A 17,317-nucleotide genomic window follows, 5' to 3' on the forward strand; every position below is an offset into this window, starting at 1 on the left:
ACAGTTTTCTTTGACTCATCAGCCAAAGTTATATCTCTCTTAGGAATCATCTCATTGTCAGTTCTCCTTCTAATACTCATGGTAGGAGATACACTTTGAACAACTCCGATAAGATCTAGATATAGCACAGCATGCAAGTTTCATTATCAGAACCAATGTGTAATTTTGCCAGAAAGAAAGAAGAATTTAAATCACAAGACGGCTCTTACCAATAAGCTCCTTCTGATTGACATACATCCCCAACTCTTCAATGGGAATAAAGTTGAATTTAGTCTCAGGGATGAACATTTCTTCGCTACTAGCTTCCTCAACCTCTGAATTATCATTCAGTGTCATCTCATAATCATTCTGAACAGTCTTGAACTGTTTGTTAGCAAGTTTAAGTGTTCCTCTTGATATATAATAGACCTTTCCTAACTGGAATCTGTCATAGAACTTCCTTGCAGCATCATTAAACATTGTTGCTTGAATTTGTGTTCCCTGGATTACACCAAAATTAGCATAATGAGTAACCACATAAAGGTGTATACCAAGTCTGAGATGAAGTAAACTGGGAGATATCTTACTTCTTCGTCTGTAAGTTCAACGTTGAAGACACATCCTTCTCCTCTAGCGTTTTTGTAGTTTCTCATGACTCCCTTGTTTGTAACTCTGACTTTGATGGTCCAGTTTCCTTGATAGGGATTCAAGGACACAAGTGGATGAACCCTTCTAGTCATAGACATTCTTGCAGCTGGTGCAGCACTGCAAAAAANATACACCTGGGGAGATTGGATTCAATCAGCAATAGGTTCAAACAAGTGTGAAGTCAAAACATACTGTTCAATGATCAAATCCAACATTACCTTGAAAATCTCCAACTTTGAGAGACTTGATTGCAATCACAGGTGACTTATCAGCCATGTCTAGTAGTTCTTGACCTATGCCAGTTGCAAGGTCGTTCCACAGGGACACCACAACAGTTTTCTTTGACTCATCAGCCAAAGTTATATCTCTCTTAGGAATCATCTCATTGTCAGTTCTCCTTCTAATACTCATGGTAGGAGATACACTTTGAACAACTCCGATAAGATCTAGATATAGCACAGCATGCAAGTTTCATTATCAGAACCAATGTGTAATTTTGCCAGAAAGAAAGAAGAATTTAAATCACAAGACGGCTCTTACCAATAAGCTCCTTCTGATTGACATACATCCCCAACTCTTCAATGGGAATAAAGTTGAATTTAGTCTCAGGGATGAACATTTCTTCGCTACTAGCTTCCTCAACCTCTGAATTATCATTCAGTGTCATCTCATAATCATTCTGAACAGTCTTGAACTGTTTGTTAGCAAGTTTAAGTGTTCCTCTTGATATATAATAGACCTTTCCTAACTGGAATCTGTCATAGAACTTCCTTGCAGCATCATTAAACATTGTTGCTTGAATTTGTGTTCCCTGGATTACACCAAAATTAGCATAATGAGTAACCACATAAAGGTGTATACCAAGTCTGAGATGAAGTAAACTGGGAGATATCTTACTTCTTCGTCTGTAAGTTCAACGTTGAAGACACATCCTTCTCCTCTAGCGTTTTTGTAGTTTCTCATGACTCCCTTGTTTGTAACTCTGACTTTGATGGTCCAGTTTCCTTGATAGGGATTCAAGGACACAAGTGGATGAACCCTTCTAGTCATAGACATTCTTGCAGCTGGTGCAGCACTGCAAAAAAAAACAAAGAAGTTTAAGCAAACACTCACACCTACAAAGATTAACAAAGAGATAGAGAGAGAGAAAGAAGTTGCTTACTTTCCCCTTTGTTCACTCATTATCTGAGAAGCTGATCTGGATGCAAATTCCTGCTTCGGTTTCAAACTGATACCGGTAGAAACACCAATTTTAGCATCACTCACAGGAGTGACAGGAGCAGGAGAATGCTCTAGTTTCTGCCTCTTGAGCTCAGTAGTAGCCTCCTCCTCCTCTTGGCTCTTACTCTCCAAGTTAATCTCAGAATCAAGCACAGAACCAACAGCCTCACATTTATTCACAAGGAAATATCTGACACACAGAGGACAATAGAGAAACACACATATGTATATTAGTAACTGTTGACTTCAAAGTGATGCTCTAATCAAGGTAAAGAAGAAGAAGTGCTTACTTAGTTGATTTGTTTGAAAGGTCGTTAACAGTGAAATCAATGAGACGAATGAGACACAGATTTTGAATCTTGCCAGATATAATCTCAGGTGTCAGTGAAGGTGTAAAGATTGCTTTCACTTTTGTCTTTCCATCATTTGCACTAAATCTGTCTCAAACCCAGAACCAAAACGAACACAATCAGATCCAATTCCACCAAAACACTAAAAAAAAAACCCTAATACAGAAACAAATCAACACTACTATATCAGATCCGTAACTAAAACCCTAAAACTAGTGATTACAATAAATAAAAAACTAATCTTTACAAAAACCCAGATCTCTTAGCACAATTCTAGTGATTACAATGAATAAAAATCTAATCTTTACAAAAACCCAGATCTCTAAATTCAATTTAAGAGCTTATAAATACTGATCTAAGACTCTAGAGCTGGAACAAGCGAGATAACAAAAGGGAAATTAAATCTCACTGCCCACATAAATGAAACTTACGCATATCTATTGCCGATAGGTTTAAGATCCACAACTTGAACAACGATCTCAGGACGATCAGAGGAAGAATCAAAGGAAGGGTTCGACAAAACAGAGGAAAAAGCATCAGGGGTCACTGAAGCTGTCTGCATTTTTTTCTCTCTCGACTGTAACGTCAGATTAATTCGGCTTAAATGAAAATTTGGTGGTAAACGAAAAGGTGTGGTGAGTGAGGGACTCAAAGAGAAGTGGAAGGGTTTTTGTAAAAGGGGAGAGAGTGTTTTGAGGCTTTGAGCGGGAGCTATTCAATTCCAACCCCGCGGCTTCTCTTTTTTTGGCAAAAACTTCTACCGCTTCTTTTTTTTCATTATATGTTACCTTTTTTTGTTAATGGGCCGTATTTTTCCTTTTTAGTGTTTTTTTTGTTAATGGGCTTTTCTTAATAAATTTTGAGAAAGCGAATGTGTTACAAAAAGCCTCCCCTAATACAGGCAAACCCTACGAGAGCAGAGCAGTTTCATCATCCAATCTCTCTTGTTCTTCAAGATCTCTGCTTTGCTAGTTTTACTGCGAGATTCTTGCTTGATTCGATCAACGTGTCTGGGCTTTGATTCAAGATTTGGATTTAAGTGGGTTTTGGAGGTATGTGAGCGTCAAAATCTTCAAGTTTTAATTCTAGGTTTAGGTTTCTCTTAATGGGTTGAATAAAAAATTTATAAATCCAACCACTTTGGTTTTGTTTTCGTATACAGAGATACCGCCATCGCCATGGATAATGACTTGGAATTAGCGATAAAGAATACGGATGATCTCAAACGTGTGGATCAAGAAAGTAAAGACCCTTTGTTAGCACAGGACGAGACCAAGCTTGATCTTGATTCAAATCATACCTATCGGTTAAACTCCAAGGGTTTGGTGAGTAAAGAGCTTATTAAGGATGATATGATGCTCGTCGTTGGTTTAGGTTGGTCCCTTTGTGACTCACACGATAACACGAAACTGGAGACTAATAAAGCTTTGAGAAAAAAAAAGCTAGCACACCCGGAACCTGCGGAACTGGCTGCCATCATTCACGGCTTGAATCAGGCCTGGAAACTTGGTGTGAAAAATATCCAATTCTTCTGTGACGACTCCAAAATCTTGGCCTACGTAAGTTTTTCTCTTCTTCTCTTACCCTGAATCCCTTATATCATGTACGTGTGTTTGTTATTCACGCTCTCATGTTTTTACAGGTTACTCGTAAAGCTACACCGAACGAGTCAATTGTAGCAGAACTTTTGGAGAAAGTGTTTCTTCTTCAGACAGAATTCACTTCTTGTCAGGCACTTGCTGCTGTAAACAGAGACGACATCAATTCTGTCATTAAGCTAGCAAAAGATGCTATAGCTTCCCAAACTAGATGGTGTGAAGGCGACACCGAGTATGAGAGTTGTCCAGTTTGCTACGATTATGTTTCACCTAATGATAAGTTTGAGGTGAGCGGCTGCTTTCACCGCATCTGTGTTACGTGCATGAGGGAGCCCTTCTCATCCGAACAAATTCTACGAGGGAACACAGCGATCTGCCCTTACCCGGATTGTGAGAATGATCTTGTGCCAGAGGACTGTAGAGATTTTGCTGATGCTAATGCTAGTACCATTATGATCCAGCGCAAGAAGGAGAAGGCAATCCCGGTTAAATACAGAGTATATTGTCCCAACCCTTCTTGTTCCTTTTTGATGTCGGACCTCGACCTCGTACGCAATAATCCTAGGCAGTCAGAAGAACGGAAGTGCACGGAGTGCGGCTTGACTTTCTGCAAAAAATGCCATGTTCCATGGCATTACAAGAAGACCTGCGATGAGTTCAAGAAGTCGGAGTCTTACCTGAAATCAGACGCGGCACTTTTGGAGTCTTATGTGAAGACTGAGGGATGTAAAAAGTGTCCCCAATGTCAGCACATCGTTCAACATGGTGGCGGATGCGTACAAATGACTTGCAGGTATGTGACATTTGTTATTGAGCCTGGTTTTTATATTATCTATGTTCAAATTTGACTTTAATTATCTTTCTTTTCTTCTTGGCAGATGCAAACACGAGTTCTGTTACACATGTGGTGCTGCGTGTAAAAATAAGAAACTGACATGTGATTGCTCGCGTTCAGGGAAATAAACTTCGAGGGACGTTTGACTATATAGATCATTCCAAATAGTTTCTTATATAATATAAGACTAGCTCTGAGCCTCTGACTTGTTTTGTATGATGTTGAAGATATTAGTGATATGCTACTGTGTGTCTTTAAACGTACGTACGTGATGCATCCTAACAACAAAACATCATCACTGTCCCAAAGTGAGTGTATTAGGAGCTGTTTCCACGTCTGATCGAGTTTCAAAGTTCGCATGTTAAATTGATAAACCGCATATCACGTTACGATGAATACATTAACTAGAAAACTTGTTTCCAACAATTAACCATTTACATATGTTATTTCCAACAAATACTATTATTCATAGTTTGTAAATCAACCCAAAATCTAGATTAAATATTAACATGTTTTAATTTATTGACATTGCATTGCGTGAGCCAAACATTTTTAATTTAATTTATACAGTATGAAGAGAAAAATTAAACCAAAATGTTGTCACCTATGAGCTGTTGTCAACTACTCGTTTTGAGCCGTCCATTATTAAATCAGACGGTTGAGATCAAAACATGTACCCGCCATTTCTTCCACGTCCACGAACTAGTCAAACATCAAGTATTGACTATTACTAATCAACCCTTTTTATAGCAATTTCTTGTTGTACCCCCTAGTTTCCCGAAACTTATATAAGTTATCCCTAATTGTTTCAATGAAGATAATAAACCCAAACGAAACAATTACAAAAATTATGGGTAATGAAAATTCTATTTACCCCTGGCTCTGAAGATTACATTATCATAATCAAAGCCATTAGAATGAGTAAAAAAATGTTCAATTTCGTAATATAAAGTCGAAACAAATTAAGTTTCAACTAGCCATTGTCCTAGTTATGGGTAATATTAGTAACTAACATGAAGTAGTAGGGTTATTTCAAAGTTTTCTTAATTACATTTCTACCCCAACTTTCAGTTAAATGTTCGTCTCTCAATATGTGGAAGTCAATGGCAGAATCATCCACCTCAGTTTAGATCCGGGCGGTCTTCAAATTTATCATTTTTATTTTCTTCTTCGACGTTTCGCTATCTAACGAAATTACGGGTTCGTCTTCGTTCGAAATACAAATTCCAAATTTACAACTTTGTTTTGTTTTGTTTTTTTATTTTATATATAGAGTTGCGTCCACCACATGTTTTTCTCTTTTCCTTCTTCTTCTTCTCCAAAAATCTCGCCTAAATTCTCTTGCTTTTTCTTCAAACAAACCTCTTCTTTGCTGATATAGAAATCGAAATCACAAGTTTTTCTTTTTTTTCTGGCTTGTTTTTTTTCTTTTGCTTCTTCCCGAAAAGCTTAGATCGAGCTCGTTTCACGGTTCGTTACTCTGTTCGTTCAACAAAGTGGTGTATGCTAAAATGTTTCTGTGAAATCAGAAGTTTCTAAAAATTTGTCCTTTTTATTTTTGTTTGCAGAAGCAAGCAAGAGAGGTGGTTATCAGAAAGTCGTTGACTTGACTTTTTCATTGGGGGTCTTGTGTTGTGTGGGTTTCTTATGTAGTATGGTGTTGTGAGGAGGAGGAAGAAATGTTGGATTTGAAGAGGGCTTCTTCACTCATCTTTTACCGCCAAGTATGTCAATTGTATTAAGCTTAAGTAGTTATGGTTTTTACCATGTTCATGTGGGGATTCCTCTTCCTCTCTGTTTACTTCATTCCCAGATGACTTGAAAATAGTTCTTTTTTTACAAGCCTAGCTATTGGGATTAAGCTTATCGTAGTCATTATTTTATACAACAACAGCCCTTAGTTTATCAGAACAAACAGTTTCCATTAGTATAGATCTTTACTGCCTCCTTCATTTGTGCTGCTACCGTGTTGAGTTTTAGGCTCTAGTCTTTGGCTTGGGTATGGCTGAGTTTGTTCCTGTTTCCGGAGTGAAAAATCATGTCTATGAGGCATGTCACCATGTTGTTAAGGCACTGAGGGCGTCTGATAACAACCTTGATGCCAACTTGAGAAAGCTCTTAAGCGACCTAGAGTCGCATCTGTCAACATTTGGGATTGCTGATACCAGAGTTGAAGATACAGGATTCTCTGAGATCGAGGAGAGATTCAAAGAAGCTGTGAAGACCATCCTCAGTTGGGAGACAAACCACTCTACGATATTGGAAGCTGGACCCTCTGAAGCTGATCAGTTCTTTCAAGCCCTGTATGATGTTCAAACAGTTGTTATGGGGTTTAAAGCTTTGCCCATCAAAAGTAACCACAAGGAGAAAGATATTTACAACCAAGCTACGGTTGCTATTGACATCGCGATGTTGAGGCTTGAGAAAGAGCTCTGTGATGTTCTGCATCAGTACAAACAGCATGTACAGCCTGAATACTTGGCTGTTAGTTCCCGTGGAAAGGATCTTGTGTACGACGAGTCCTTTGTCTCCCTAGATGATGAAGTTGTTGTCGAAGCTTCTTCACACGAAGATGATGATGAACAGATATCGGAATTCTATAATTCTGATTTAGTTGATCCCAGCGTCCTTCCTCACATCAAAGCTATTGCAAACGCCATGTTTGCTTGTGAGTATCATCAAGCTTTCTGTGAAGCTTTGATCAGCGTTCAAAGAGAAGCTCTGGATGAGTATATGCTCACTCTGGAAATGGAAAGATTCAGCTGTGTCGATGTTCTTAAAATGGGATGGGAGGATTTGAATGGTGCAATGAGAAAATGGACAAGGGCTGTTAAAATCATTACTCAGGTCTACCTCCCCAGTGAGAAACAGCTCTGTGAACAGATCTTGGGAGACTTTGAGTCAGTTTCTTCTGCGTGCTTCATAGAAATCTCAAAAGACACCGTTCTTTCTCTCCTTAACTTTGGTGAAGCTGTAGCACTGAGATCTTGCCAGCCAGAAATGCTTGAGCGCTTCCTTAGTATGTATGAGGTTTCAGCAGAGATTCTCTTGGATGTTGATAACCTCTTCCCGGATGAAACAGGCTCGTTTCTAAGAATGGCATTCCACGAGGTATCAAGAAAGCTAGCTGATCATACAACTGCAACCTTTTTAAAGTTCAAAGATGCAATAGCCTTAAATGAATCCGCACGCCCCTTCCCTGGAGGAGGTATTCATCACCTGACCAGGTATGTAATGAACTACTTAAAGCTTCTTCCGGAGTACACCAGCACCCTAGACTCACTTCTTCATAACATAAATGTTGAAGACTCAATCCCTGAGAAAACAGGACAAGACGTTCTCCCTTCGACATTCTCACCAATGGCCAGACACCTCCGGTCCATCGTCACAACTCTGGAATCCAGCCTCGAGCGGAAAGCTCAGCTTTACGCAGACGAATCACTCAAATCCATTTTTCTGATGAACAACTTCCGTTACATGGTCCAGAAGGTAAAGGGATCAGAGCTGAGACACTTGTTTGGAGACGAATGGATCAGGAAGCACATCGCAAGGTATCAACGTGATGTCACAAACTACGAGAGATCCACATGGAGCTCTATACTCGCTTTGCTCACGGACAACAACAACAACTCTGAAAGAAGAACACTGAGAGAAAGATGCAGACTTTTCAGTCTTGCCTTTGATGATGTTTACAAGAATCAAACCCGTTGGTCAGTCCCTGATCCAGAACTCCGCGATGATCTTCACATCTCGACCTCTGTCAAGGTTGTTCAGTCTTACAGGGGATTTCTTGGAAGAAATGCTGCTCGTATAGGCGAAAAACATATCCGATACACTTGTGAAGACATTGAGAATATGCTCCTTGATCTCTTTGAGTGTTTGCCATCTCCCAGATCATTGCGCAGCTCTCGTAGGAGATGATGAAGATAACTCGAGCCTAATGGACTCTATCTTTGTTCTTATGATCTTTTGTTATTTATTTACTTCTGCAGTGATTTGTGATTGCACAGCTCATGTAAATAAGGTTGTATAATTTTTATACTCCATTGTGGGGATGTAATTTTATTTGCATGATATAATTAATCGAGGGTAATGTGGTCCTCTTCGTCAGAAAACTGTTGAAACCACCAGATTTGAGTATGTCCTGCTGCTTTTGCCAACATTAAAGCTGCAATATAGCTTTGATAAAATGATAGAATGGAGAACAAACAGTTTCTGATGATAAGTGAAGTTAGTGAGCCTGCAGGGTAAGATGACGAGAACAAACAGTTTCTGATGATAAGTGAAGTTAGTGAGCCTGCAGGGTAAGATGACTAATAATGACCCTCTCTTCGAAATTTTTGATGTTAGACCTTCTCTTCAGGCAAGAAGTGTTTGAATTATAGGATTTTATGTGCTGACAAAAGCAAAACCTAAAGTTCGACAATTTTGTGTCAAAGTTTGATATATACGAGTTCTTGTGTCAAAGTTTGGTCTTGACTTTGACTCCTGCATTAAATTATGACGCAGATGCAAAATACAGCTTTTACTGGTCTTGGCTGAAAGAAATATAAGATTGAATAAGCAGATTCAACATCAATCTTTGCACATATCCTCATATATTGGACCATCACTAAAAAGATAGAGATTAATTGAAAGACGATGAATGCTCATGCCAAAACTTCATCTACTAAGCCACTACCCTCGCAACTTGGTTCCAACAAAACAAAACAAAAAAGTCCTCAAACTCTGGAATGGAAACAAAACTAGGGAAACGCCCTATATAGCCTAAAACAGCCCACCCAGTTCCCCTTTAAAACCAAAGGTTGGTTCAGCAGGCAGTAGCAACAGCATTCTTTTCGACAGCTAACTCGTTCTCTTTCACCACTTCAGTCGCAACTCCTAGTGCTGCTACTTCATCTGAGGCTGTCGTAGACTCTTGGGGTTTCACAAGATTATATTTTGTTACACTGTTTCCCTTCTCTGCATTGGCCACCAAGGCCTGCACAAATACCAAAATCTGTTAGATATTCCCTTATTTCTGAACCAATTTCACCAAGACGTTGGTACCAGGGGATTGTTACCTGTTTTTTGATCTGCACATGTTTGCTTTTCCTCTCTTGGATAATCTTTTGGCGATTCTCGTAAAACACAAAATCGTCGAGGATACATGTCTTGCTTGCATGGTCCTTAAAAATCTTGATGACTTTAACTCCTTGCTCTAGCTTTACCTGCAGACAAAAAGGTCATTGTGGGTTCAAAATAAATAATAGACCGCCTGTTCGAATGCAAAACTGATAGATAACACAATAATCAGACATACTTCCTGTGTGTCTCTGCTATTGGTAACCGGCTTGTTCTCATTGTTCTCCAGAGTAATATGCCTCAAGGAGCTGTTAGGGATATCTTTAACGAAATGCCACTTAACAGGAAAACAACCAATCCATTTGTCCTGTTGCCAGTATTCCACAGTCTTATTGAAATCGACTGGGCCTACCATCTCGGCTAAACCAACAAATTGTCCACTTGTGTTTACCTGTGAAACAGATGAAAACATCAGAACTCTACAACTAAAATTGGAATACCATCGAGTGATTGATGAAATACTGAAAGCTTTGTATCCACTCACAGAGAAGAGAAGAAACACAGGGCAGCCATCTGACTTCTGTTTTGCCTCGTTATATGAAGCATCCAGCTTCTTGTTACCATTGGGAGTGCTGGACCAAACATTGTATTTGATACTTTTATGGATATCATCTTCACTATACGATTTGATGACAAAAAACTTCGCTTCTGAATAGGTCTCAGGGAAATCTTTCTTGTTGTAGTCCTTGGGCTCTAAAAGAGATCCATCTTCGCTGGGTTTCTCAGTTTCAGAAACAGTCGTCACCTTTGAACCCTCTAGGCTGTTGAAACCCTTAGCTCGCGGTCCTCTGTTCAGCTCATTCAATCCCTCAATGTTTTCTTTGCCATATCCTTGAAAGCCATTTCTTGTCTTGTAGGAATTGTTGTTAACCGCATACCAATTGGGCATGTGCTTCCATGCATCATAACCGTAAGAGCCATATCCATAGCCATTCGAGTAAGGTCCACACATCCCATAATTTGCGTAAAGGTTATCCATGTACCCATAAGATTGACCTGCACCAGCTGATCTTCCATGCTGAGTCTGCAAAATAAGATGATAATAAATCAATGAATAAACAAGTCAAGGCTACATACCAAGTTATCATGACTCCAGTTGAATGAATGGAAAAAAGGACATACTAGGTACTGATACTGAAGATTGCTCTTCCCTGAAGCATAGCTCCCACTGTAACCATATCTTGGGTACTGATATGCTGGAGGATAGAAGCCATAAGAGTAGGCACCTTTTCCATATGAACCCTTTGCGTTATAAGCTGAGTTCTGGTAACCGAGTTTCTTCGGGTTTGAAACCTTGTCTTTGGTTAAACCTCCATCTTTAGACAATAAACTAGGTTTACCATTCTTGGTAGCCTCCACTAGCTCTTCACTGAGTAAGAATTCATTACCGTTTCCGCCAAAAGCCCCCTGCAACGAAAATGGACACAAGCCTTCATAAGTCCAATCCTAAAGTACCTCTTAGGGAACACATAAGAGAAATGATCTTAAAAACGGGACTCAGAAAGGCTAATAGTCTCAATTACATGGCCAAAATGAAAAAAAGAGCACATATGAACAAAATACATTTAAGATGAGCACAGAAACATACCTTATTATCAGAATCAGGAGCCAAAGCCTTGATCTTTGGATCAATCGACAAATTGTGAAGCATATCTGAAGCAACTGTATAAATTCACAGTTAAGGAATAACAATTTCTGATTAATCAAAAAAGATAACAATTTTGAGAAACAGAACAACAGATCTACCATAAACCCTAAAAGTTAAAGTTTTTATAACAACACACGTAAAACTAACTACGGAAACCTAAAATCATCGTAGAACAAGAAGATGTAATAACAGATCCAGCTAGAAATCAAGAAATCAACTTATATATTAAACCCTTTGAACAAAAAGAAAACTTTTTTTTCTTATTAACGTTTCAGAGAAAGCCTTTGACGACATACAAAACTGGTAAAGCGAAAACAAAAGAATAGAGAGAATTGAAGGATACGGTCAGAATTTGCCATGGCTGTGTGTAGTTTTGGTGAGCGGCGGAAACTTGGTAAAGAAGAGAGAAAAGAGCAAATGTGAGAGAGAGAGAGAGAGAGAGAGTGTAGGCGACTGACTTAGCGGAGACCACAAAACCCTAAAAAGCTACAACTTTTTTTTTGAGTATATTTCATGTTTCGGGTCAACCCATCATTTAGTTTCGGGTCATGTGAGTCGGGTTGTTACACTTTTAAGCAATATATATGGGCCTCAAGTAGAAAAGAGAAAACAGGTCTTATGAGGTAGATAAAGGCCCATTTACAAAAGGAGATTTATTCGCTATAGCTACTGAGCTGTCACGTAAAACAAATGACGACCTAATGAAATAGCTTTTTCTAAACATCTTTAGATTGAACGGTCAGGATTAACTTAGATCGTGAAACTTCGCTACATAAACCTCGGTCAAGTAGGGTTTTAACAAAATCGAGAAATCTCACAGAGGAAGCGAAGTGTATTGAGTATTGAGGTACTTTTCACTCTTCAAGCTCATTTCTTTTTCATAAACCCTAGTTTAGTTCTCAGCTTTAGCTGTTGTAAAAGGTTATCTCGTCTCTGATTTTGAATGATCTCTGTCATTTCTTCGCTCTTCATGTTCATCGATTTTTTAGTTCCGATCTTTGCTACTGAATGACATATCTGCTTTGTTGTTTCGATTCTGAATTCACGTTTTGGTTCCTTGTAAAGTCTGATTAGGCAAAACGAAGATTTAAAAAGCCTTTGATTTAGAAAAGTATGAAACTTGCCTAGAGGAAATGATATGATCCTTACTTTTAATTTGAGTGTTCCGGTGACTAAAGTATTTGTCTTTTCCATCTTAGATATCTAAAGGAGATGGCTTTTTTGAGTAAATTCGGGAACATATTGAAGCAGACGACGAGCAAGCAACTCAATGCTCAGGTTTCTCTATCAAGCCCCTCGCTTTTTCAGGCTATAAGGTGTATGTCATCTTCTAAGCTCTTCATTGGAGGTGAGTCTATTCTAGCTTTAGAAACTCTTTGGAAAATGAAGAATTGGTTACTTAAATTTTTTGTTATTTCGTTACCTAACTTTGTGATTTTGTTTTCTTTTCTGTTGTTGTAAGGTATGGCTTATAGCATGGATGAGGATAGCTTAAGAGAAGTTTTCACTAAATATGGTGAAGTCGTTGAAAGTAAGCAACTGATCTGTTTACTGTTCTTATGAATGTTATTGCAGTGTGTTAGTGAACAAATTAGGCACTTGTTTGTTTCGTTAGTTGCTTTATGCTAACCCAACGTCTATGTCTTTACACAGCAAGGGTTATTTTGGATCGTGAAACGGGTAGGTCGAGGGGATTTGGATTTGTTACATTCACCTCTTCAGAAGCGGCCTCTAGTGCTATCCAGGCTTTGGATGGACGGGTAAGTTCAATTGCTGATTTATGAATCTTATGAGAGAGTAAAAAAAGTCTGTTTGCTTTGAGGTGTCTCGTTGGGTTGAACTTTCATTTATACTATTCACGTTCACAGTTTTTAATATTTTCGTATCTGATATTGGAAGTCTTTTTTTGTTGAGTTTAACATTCATTGATGGATTTCCCTGTTTGATCCATTGCCTTAATCCTCCTTCAGGATCTCCATGGCCGGGTTGTTAAAGTAAATTATGCAAATGATAGAACAAGTGGTGGTGGTTTTGGAGGTGGGGGCTACGGCGGTGGTTATGGAGGCGGCGGCTATGGAGGTGGCAGTGCTGGTGGCTATGGCGGCGGGGGTGCTGGTGGCTATGGCAACGGAAATGCTGGAGGGTATGGCAGCGGCAATGCTGGAGGGTATGGCAGCGGCAATGCTGGAGGCTATGGCGGCAGTGCTGGTGGATATGGCGGCAGTGGTGCTGGTGGCTATGGAGGCGATGCTACTGGTCACGGAGCTGGTGGTGGTTATGGTGCAAGCGGTGGATATGGATCTAGCGGCAACAGTTATGGTGAGGTTCCAAGTGCACCTGCAGGGGCTGTTGGTGACTATAATGGAAGTAGTGGTTATGCTAGTGCCAATACTTACGGTAGCAATAATGGTGGGTTCTCTGGAGATAGCCAGTTTGGAGGAAACCCTGTTGCCAACAACTCGCAGTTTGGTGGTGACAATACGCAGTTTGCTGCCGGTGGCCAATTTGGCGGTGAAGATCAATTTGGAAGCATGGAGAAAAGTGAAATTAAGATGGAGAATGGACCAGTGGAAGGAGATTTCGAAGATGACACTGATGTTGCCAAAAGAGCTTGAAGCAAGTAGCAAAAAATGTTGTCTAAGACTTGGAGTTTTCATATTAATTTCTAAGATTAGTAATAGTGATCTGAATTTTCCTGAGGAAAACACTTTATCTAGTAACAATTTGCTATTCCTATCTTGAAAATCATTTGTAGCTTGAGATTGTTTCTGAAGTTATCCATTGAATTCTAAACAAAAAAACGTGAGCTTTGTTTCAACTTTTCTTATGGTCTACACAGTAAACACTAATCAGATTTTAAAAATTCCGAACTCTGATGTTGCCTATGTTACAGCTTATGTTCAGTTTCTTCCATGAGAAATAGCATCTTCTGAGCATTCAACACAACAGGAGACCCTTGTTTTGTTTTCTCGACAATCTGCTTTATCAGTTGCTTCTCCATTTCACTCTCAAAGTCGCTGCTTTCTTCTTCTTCTTCGTCTTCCATACCAAAAAGGTCTAGCAGCTCCTGCTCCTGCACCTTCGAATCATCCTTCAGATGGCTCCAAGGTGAGCTTTTGTTTGTTGAAGAGAAATCTTCTTGGTGAATCCCGCTCTCTTGCATCTCCAACGGTAAATCATCATCATCATCTTCCGAGTCATCGTTTATTTTCATCAGTTCGTCGTAAGACTCATTGAATGCATCAAGTGCTTCCCCAGTTAAGTTCATAACCAGGGGTTGGATCTCAGCAAGATTAGTCTTGGTGTGCTCTATAGCAACTGGGATTTTCGAGTCACTCTTATATGTCATCACTTCACGGTGTTCCCATAACCTTGACCATGACTTCTTCTTGCTCTCTGATTCCATGACCAGCTGCTCCACCTTCCTTTGGCTCTCTTGGAGTGCAGACTCAAGCTCTTCAATCCGTTTCTCAAGACGTGAATTGATAACTTTATGCAACCGCAAGCTCAATTCACGAGGTGAGACAGCATAGTTTCCTGAGTCAGGCGTGGAGTCACCACTTGGGTCTTGGTTGGACTCAGTTTCATCTAAACGCTGCTTCCCTTTAACCCGATCAGCTCTCAGTTCACCCTGTGCAAATTCTACCTCACAATCCGGCTCCATCTACAAAAGATTCAAAGTAGGAATTACAAAACTGAACTTTGAAATTTGGTGATTCAAGCAAATAGCATAGTTGAAAAGTGTAGACAACACACCTCGATCAAATCAGAGAGTCTTGTCTCAATGTCTGAGGAGTTCATGTTGATTTCTAGCCTTTCAAGTTCAGCTTCAAGCTCTGCTTCAATATTACTTATAGATTCTGAATTTTCAGCTGCCTTTTCAATATCTATCTCCTTCACTATTAACAAGTCTTTCATCTCGAGCTCATCTTCTAAATCATGCACCAAGTTCTCTGTTTGCTTCAGCTCTTGTTCGACTTTGCTCACTTCGGGTTGGTTTGCCATGAACGAGGACATGATACCAATCGAGATCCCAATTTGTAGCAGCAGTGTTGCATCACCTAGTCCTGAAAAATAAAAAAGAAACTCAAGCGTCATGAACAATCTTTTCAATCTTCGAGCATAAATAATTACAATATAAAGAATGCACAACTTTACCCTGCTTTCTACTTTTGCTCGTCTCATTCCCTACTCTTCTCTCAACCGAAGACTCCAATCCGGGGATTTGGCAACTTTGTGTAGCCTTATCTTCATTGAAAGGAATATGTTGGCTCAGCCACAACGAATCTGCAGTGCTCTTACTAATAACACGAGTACCATCAGTAACGAGTAATGGCCTTGAAATTGAAGCGTGTGGTGATGGAAACGGACTAGTCATGTAATCTTCCATGGTCATTTGCTCTCTATGAAACCGAGACATTAAGCAACTATCCATGGAACTCAAAGGTTTGGTTAATCGCCTGTACCGCTGGTTTCTCCTTATGGATGTTCTCTGCCTAAATGAAGAGTCACCTGCAAGAGTACTACCACTGATATTCCAATTCCCATGTTCAATCTCAGAGAACTCTGGCATCAAACTAAACAAAGAATCTGAATGGTTAGTATCGTAACATCCCAAATTCTCCCCACTCGTAGATGCCTCTAAGTTTTCCCAATCTGTTATCATCTTCTCATCACCAAGTTTGGTTTCATTAGTCTTCTTGCCTCTTACTAATCTGCTAAGCAGGCACCTAGGAGGAGACTCGGACTTCACATCATCCGAAGAAGATTCAAGAATACTACTTTTACCTTTGGTCACATTCTGCAATTGCTTAGCTATATACCCTGTAGCAGCAGTAGCAGCGATTAACCATATATCCATTTCTTACTCTCTTTGTCTTGAAGAATCAAGAGAGCAACACAAAACTGAAGAGTAGATACTCCACTTCTTCTTTCCAATGAAGGAACTCCAAATTCATATCGAAAAGCTCCGAGCTTTAACTTGTCAAGTGCAGAGACTAAATCCTAATCTTATCTAACGAATTCAACACGAGAAACCTCAAGTCGGGACCTAGAAACCCGTATAAGAGAATGTAGGACTCAAGTTGAGAGAGCAAAGCCCAAAAAAAAAACCAAACTTTGTATCAAACTGTTCCCGAAATCGAATTACTGAGCAATACCCATCTTCCAAAACCCAGAAAAAAAAGCTTCGATTTTTCCGTCAGAGATAAGGTGAGGGAACAGACAACGTGTACCCTTTAGGCAAAAACTGCAAGGAACGAAGAGAACAAGAAGACCTTGGTTGTGTAGCTTGAAGAATTGATCAATTAACACCAATGGAGAAGCTCAAGATATTTAACAATCGGGAAAAAGGTGGAATCTTTGTCGGAAGTGGGTACAAATCGAATCTGTCAAATTAAGACAAGACGAGCTCACGAACGAACGGCTCTGTGGTTTATACAAGAAATAACGACGATACGGCAAGTTAGTGAGAAACAAAAAAAAAAAAAACTGTAAGGTTATTAAATTCCCAAATATCAGATAATAATGTTTTTCATTAAATACTTATTATATTCTTTTAAAGAAAGAAAGAAAAAAAAAAAAGGTCAAGTTGTTGAATAACCCAAACAACTACGAAACAACAAAGATATTATCATTTTGCCCATTTTACCAAAAATAATATATAGACGAGAATTCAAGTGATGTTGAAAATTTTGGAGTTAGACAGCTGCTAATTTTTAAATCATTAACGTTAATGATATGAACTATATAGTTATAAGAACAACAAATATATTTTCCAGCATTACATAAATATATCACGTTTTAAGTAGTTCTATTTTTCAGTTTTTGTTTTCATTTGTATGCCAAATTTTGTAAACACTGAACTGTAACAATGTTTATTATAAATATCTAAAAAGGATACTGTGACCGGGCA

General features: G+C 39.2%; 6 protein-coding genes across 7 annotated transcripts in view; 3 read left to right on the top strand and 3 right to left on the bottom strand.

Moving 5' to 3' along the window:
* Nucleotides 1–2,921, bottom strand: part of LOC104738415 (replication protein A 70 kDa DNA-binding subunit D-like) — a 6,591-nt gene extending 3,670 nt beyond the window's left edge. Inside the window, exons 1-6 of the mRNA XM_010458593.2 lie at nucleotides 2,630–2,921; nucleotides 2,139–2,285; nucleotides 1,790–2,038; nucleotides 1,525–1,702; nucleotides 1,168–1,438; nucleotides 846–1,073 (exon numbers count right to left, since the gene is read on the bottom strand). Coding sequence (XP_010456895.1) covers nucleotides 846–1,073; nucleotides 1,168–1,438; nucleotides 1,525–1,702; nucleotides 1,790–2,038; nucleotides 2,139–2,285; nucleotides 2,630–2,760 — 1,204 coding nt within the window. The 5' untranslated portion in view covers nucleotides 2,761–2,921. The remainder of the gene's footprint in view (nucleotides 1–845; nucleotides 1,074–1,167; nucleotides 1,439–1,524; nucleotides 1,703–1,789; nucleotides 2,039–2,138; nucleotides 2,286–2,629) is intronic.
* LOC104738421 (ATP-dependent RNA helicase DEAH12, chloroplastic-like) lies at nucleotides 3,370–4,828 on the top strand. Its single transcript, XM_019232399.1, has 3 exons — nucleotides 3,370–3,757; nucleotides 3,841–4,589; nucleotides 4,675–4,828. Exons 1-3 carry the CDS (start codon nucleotides 3,377–3,379, stop codon nucleotides 4,757–4,759), a joined length of 1,215 nt encoding a protein of 404 aa, XP_019087944.1. The 5' UTR covers nucleotides 3,370–3,376; the 3' UTR covers nucleotides 4,760–4,828.
* On the top strand, nucleotides 5,748–8,761 carry LOC104738430 (exocyst complex component EXO70A1-like). Of its 2 annotated transcripts, none has more exons than XM_010458611.1 (2): nucleotides 5,748–5,831; nucleotides 6,200–8,761. In XM_010458611.1, exon 2 carries the CDS (start codon nucleotides 6,633–6,635, stop codon nucleotides 8,550–8,552), a length of 1,920 nt encoding a protein of 639 aa, XP_010456913.1. In that variant the 5' UTR covers nucleotides 5,748–5,831; nucleotides 6,200–6,632; the 3' UTR covers nucleotides 8,553–8,761. The 2 variants fall into 2 exon arrangements, with proteins under 2 accessions (XP_010456913.1, XP_010456909.1); XM_010458607.2 differs by lacking the exon at nucleotides 5,748–5,831 and adding an exon at nucleotides 5,899–6,101.
* LOC104738442 lies at nucleotides 9,166–11,889 on the bottom strand. Its single transcript, XM_010458620.2, has 7 exons — nucleotides 11,747–11,889; nucleotides 11,344–11,417; nucleotides 10,878–11,162; nucleotides 10,240–10,779; nucleotides 9,934–10,146; nucleotides 9,695–9,841; nucleotides 9,166–9,612 (listed from the first exon to the last, which is right to left on the bottom strand). Exons 1-7 carry the CDS (start codon nucleotides 11,760–11,762, stop codon nucleotides 9,442–9,444), a joined length of 1,446 nt encoding a protein of 481 aa, XP_010456922.1. The 5' UTR covers nucleotides 11,763–11,889; the 3' UTR covers nucleotides 9,166–9,441.
* Nucleotides 12,145–14,180, top strand: LOC104738455 (glycine-rich RNA-binding protein 3, mitochondrial-like). Its single transcript, XM_010458631.2, has 5 exons — nucleotides 12,145–12,250; nucleotides 12,603–12,751; nucleotides 12,866–12,934; nucleotides 13,057–13,163; nucleotides 13,374–14,180. Exons 2-5 carry the CDS (start codon nucleotides 12,616–12,618, stop codon nucleotides 14,016–14,018), a joined length of 957 nt encoding a protein of 318 aa, XP_010456933.1. The 5' UTR covers nucleotides 12,145–12,250; nucleotides 12,603–12,615; the 3' UTR covers nucleotides 14,019–14,180.
* LOC104738448 lies at nucleotides 14,166–16,883 on the bottom strand. Its single transcript, XM_010458624.1, has 3 exons — nucleotides 15,562–16,883; nucleotides 15,160–15,470; nucleotides 14,166–15,067 (listed from the first exon to the last, which is right to left on the bottom strand). The coding sequence occupies exons 1-3, from the start codon at nucleotides 16,262–16,264 to the stop codon at nucleotides 14,291–14,293; spliced, it is 1,791 nt and encodes a 596-aa protein (XP_010456926.1). The 5' UTR covers nucleotides 16,265–16,883; the 3' UTR covers nucleotides 14,166–14,290.

Source organism: Camelina sativa, chromosome 2 (genome assembly GCF_000633955.1).
Source record: "Camelina sativa cultivar DH55 chromosome 2, Cs, whole genome shotgun sequence".
Lineage (NCBI taxonomy): Eukaryota > Viridiplantae > Streptophyta > Magnoliopsida > Brassicales > Brassicaceae > Camelina > Camelina sativa.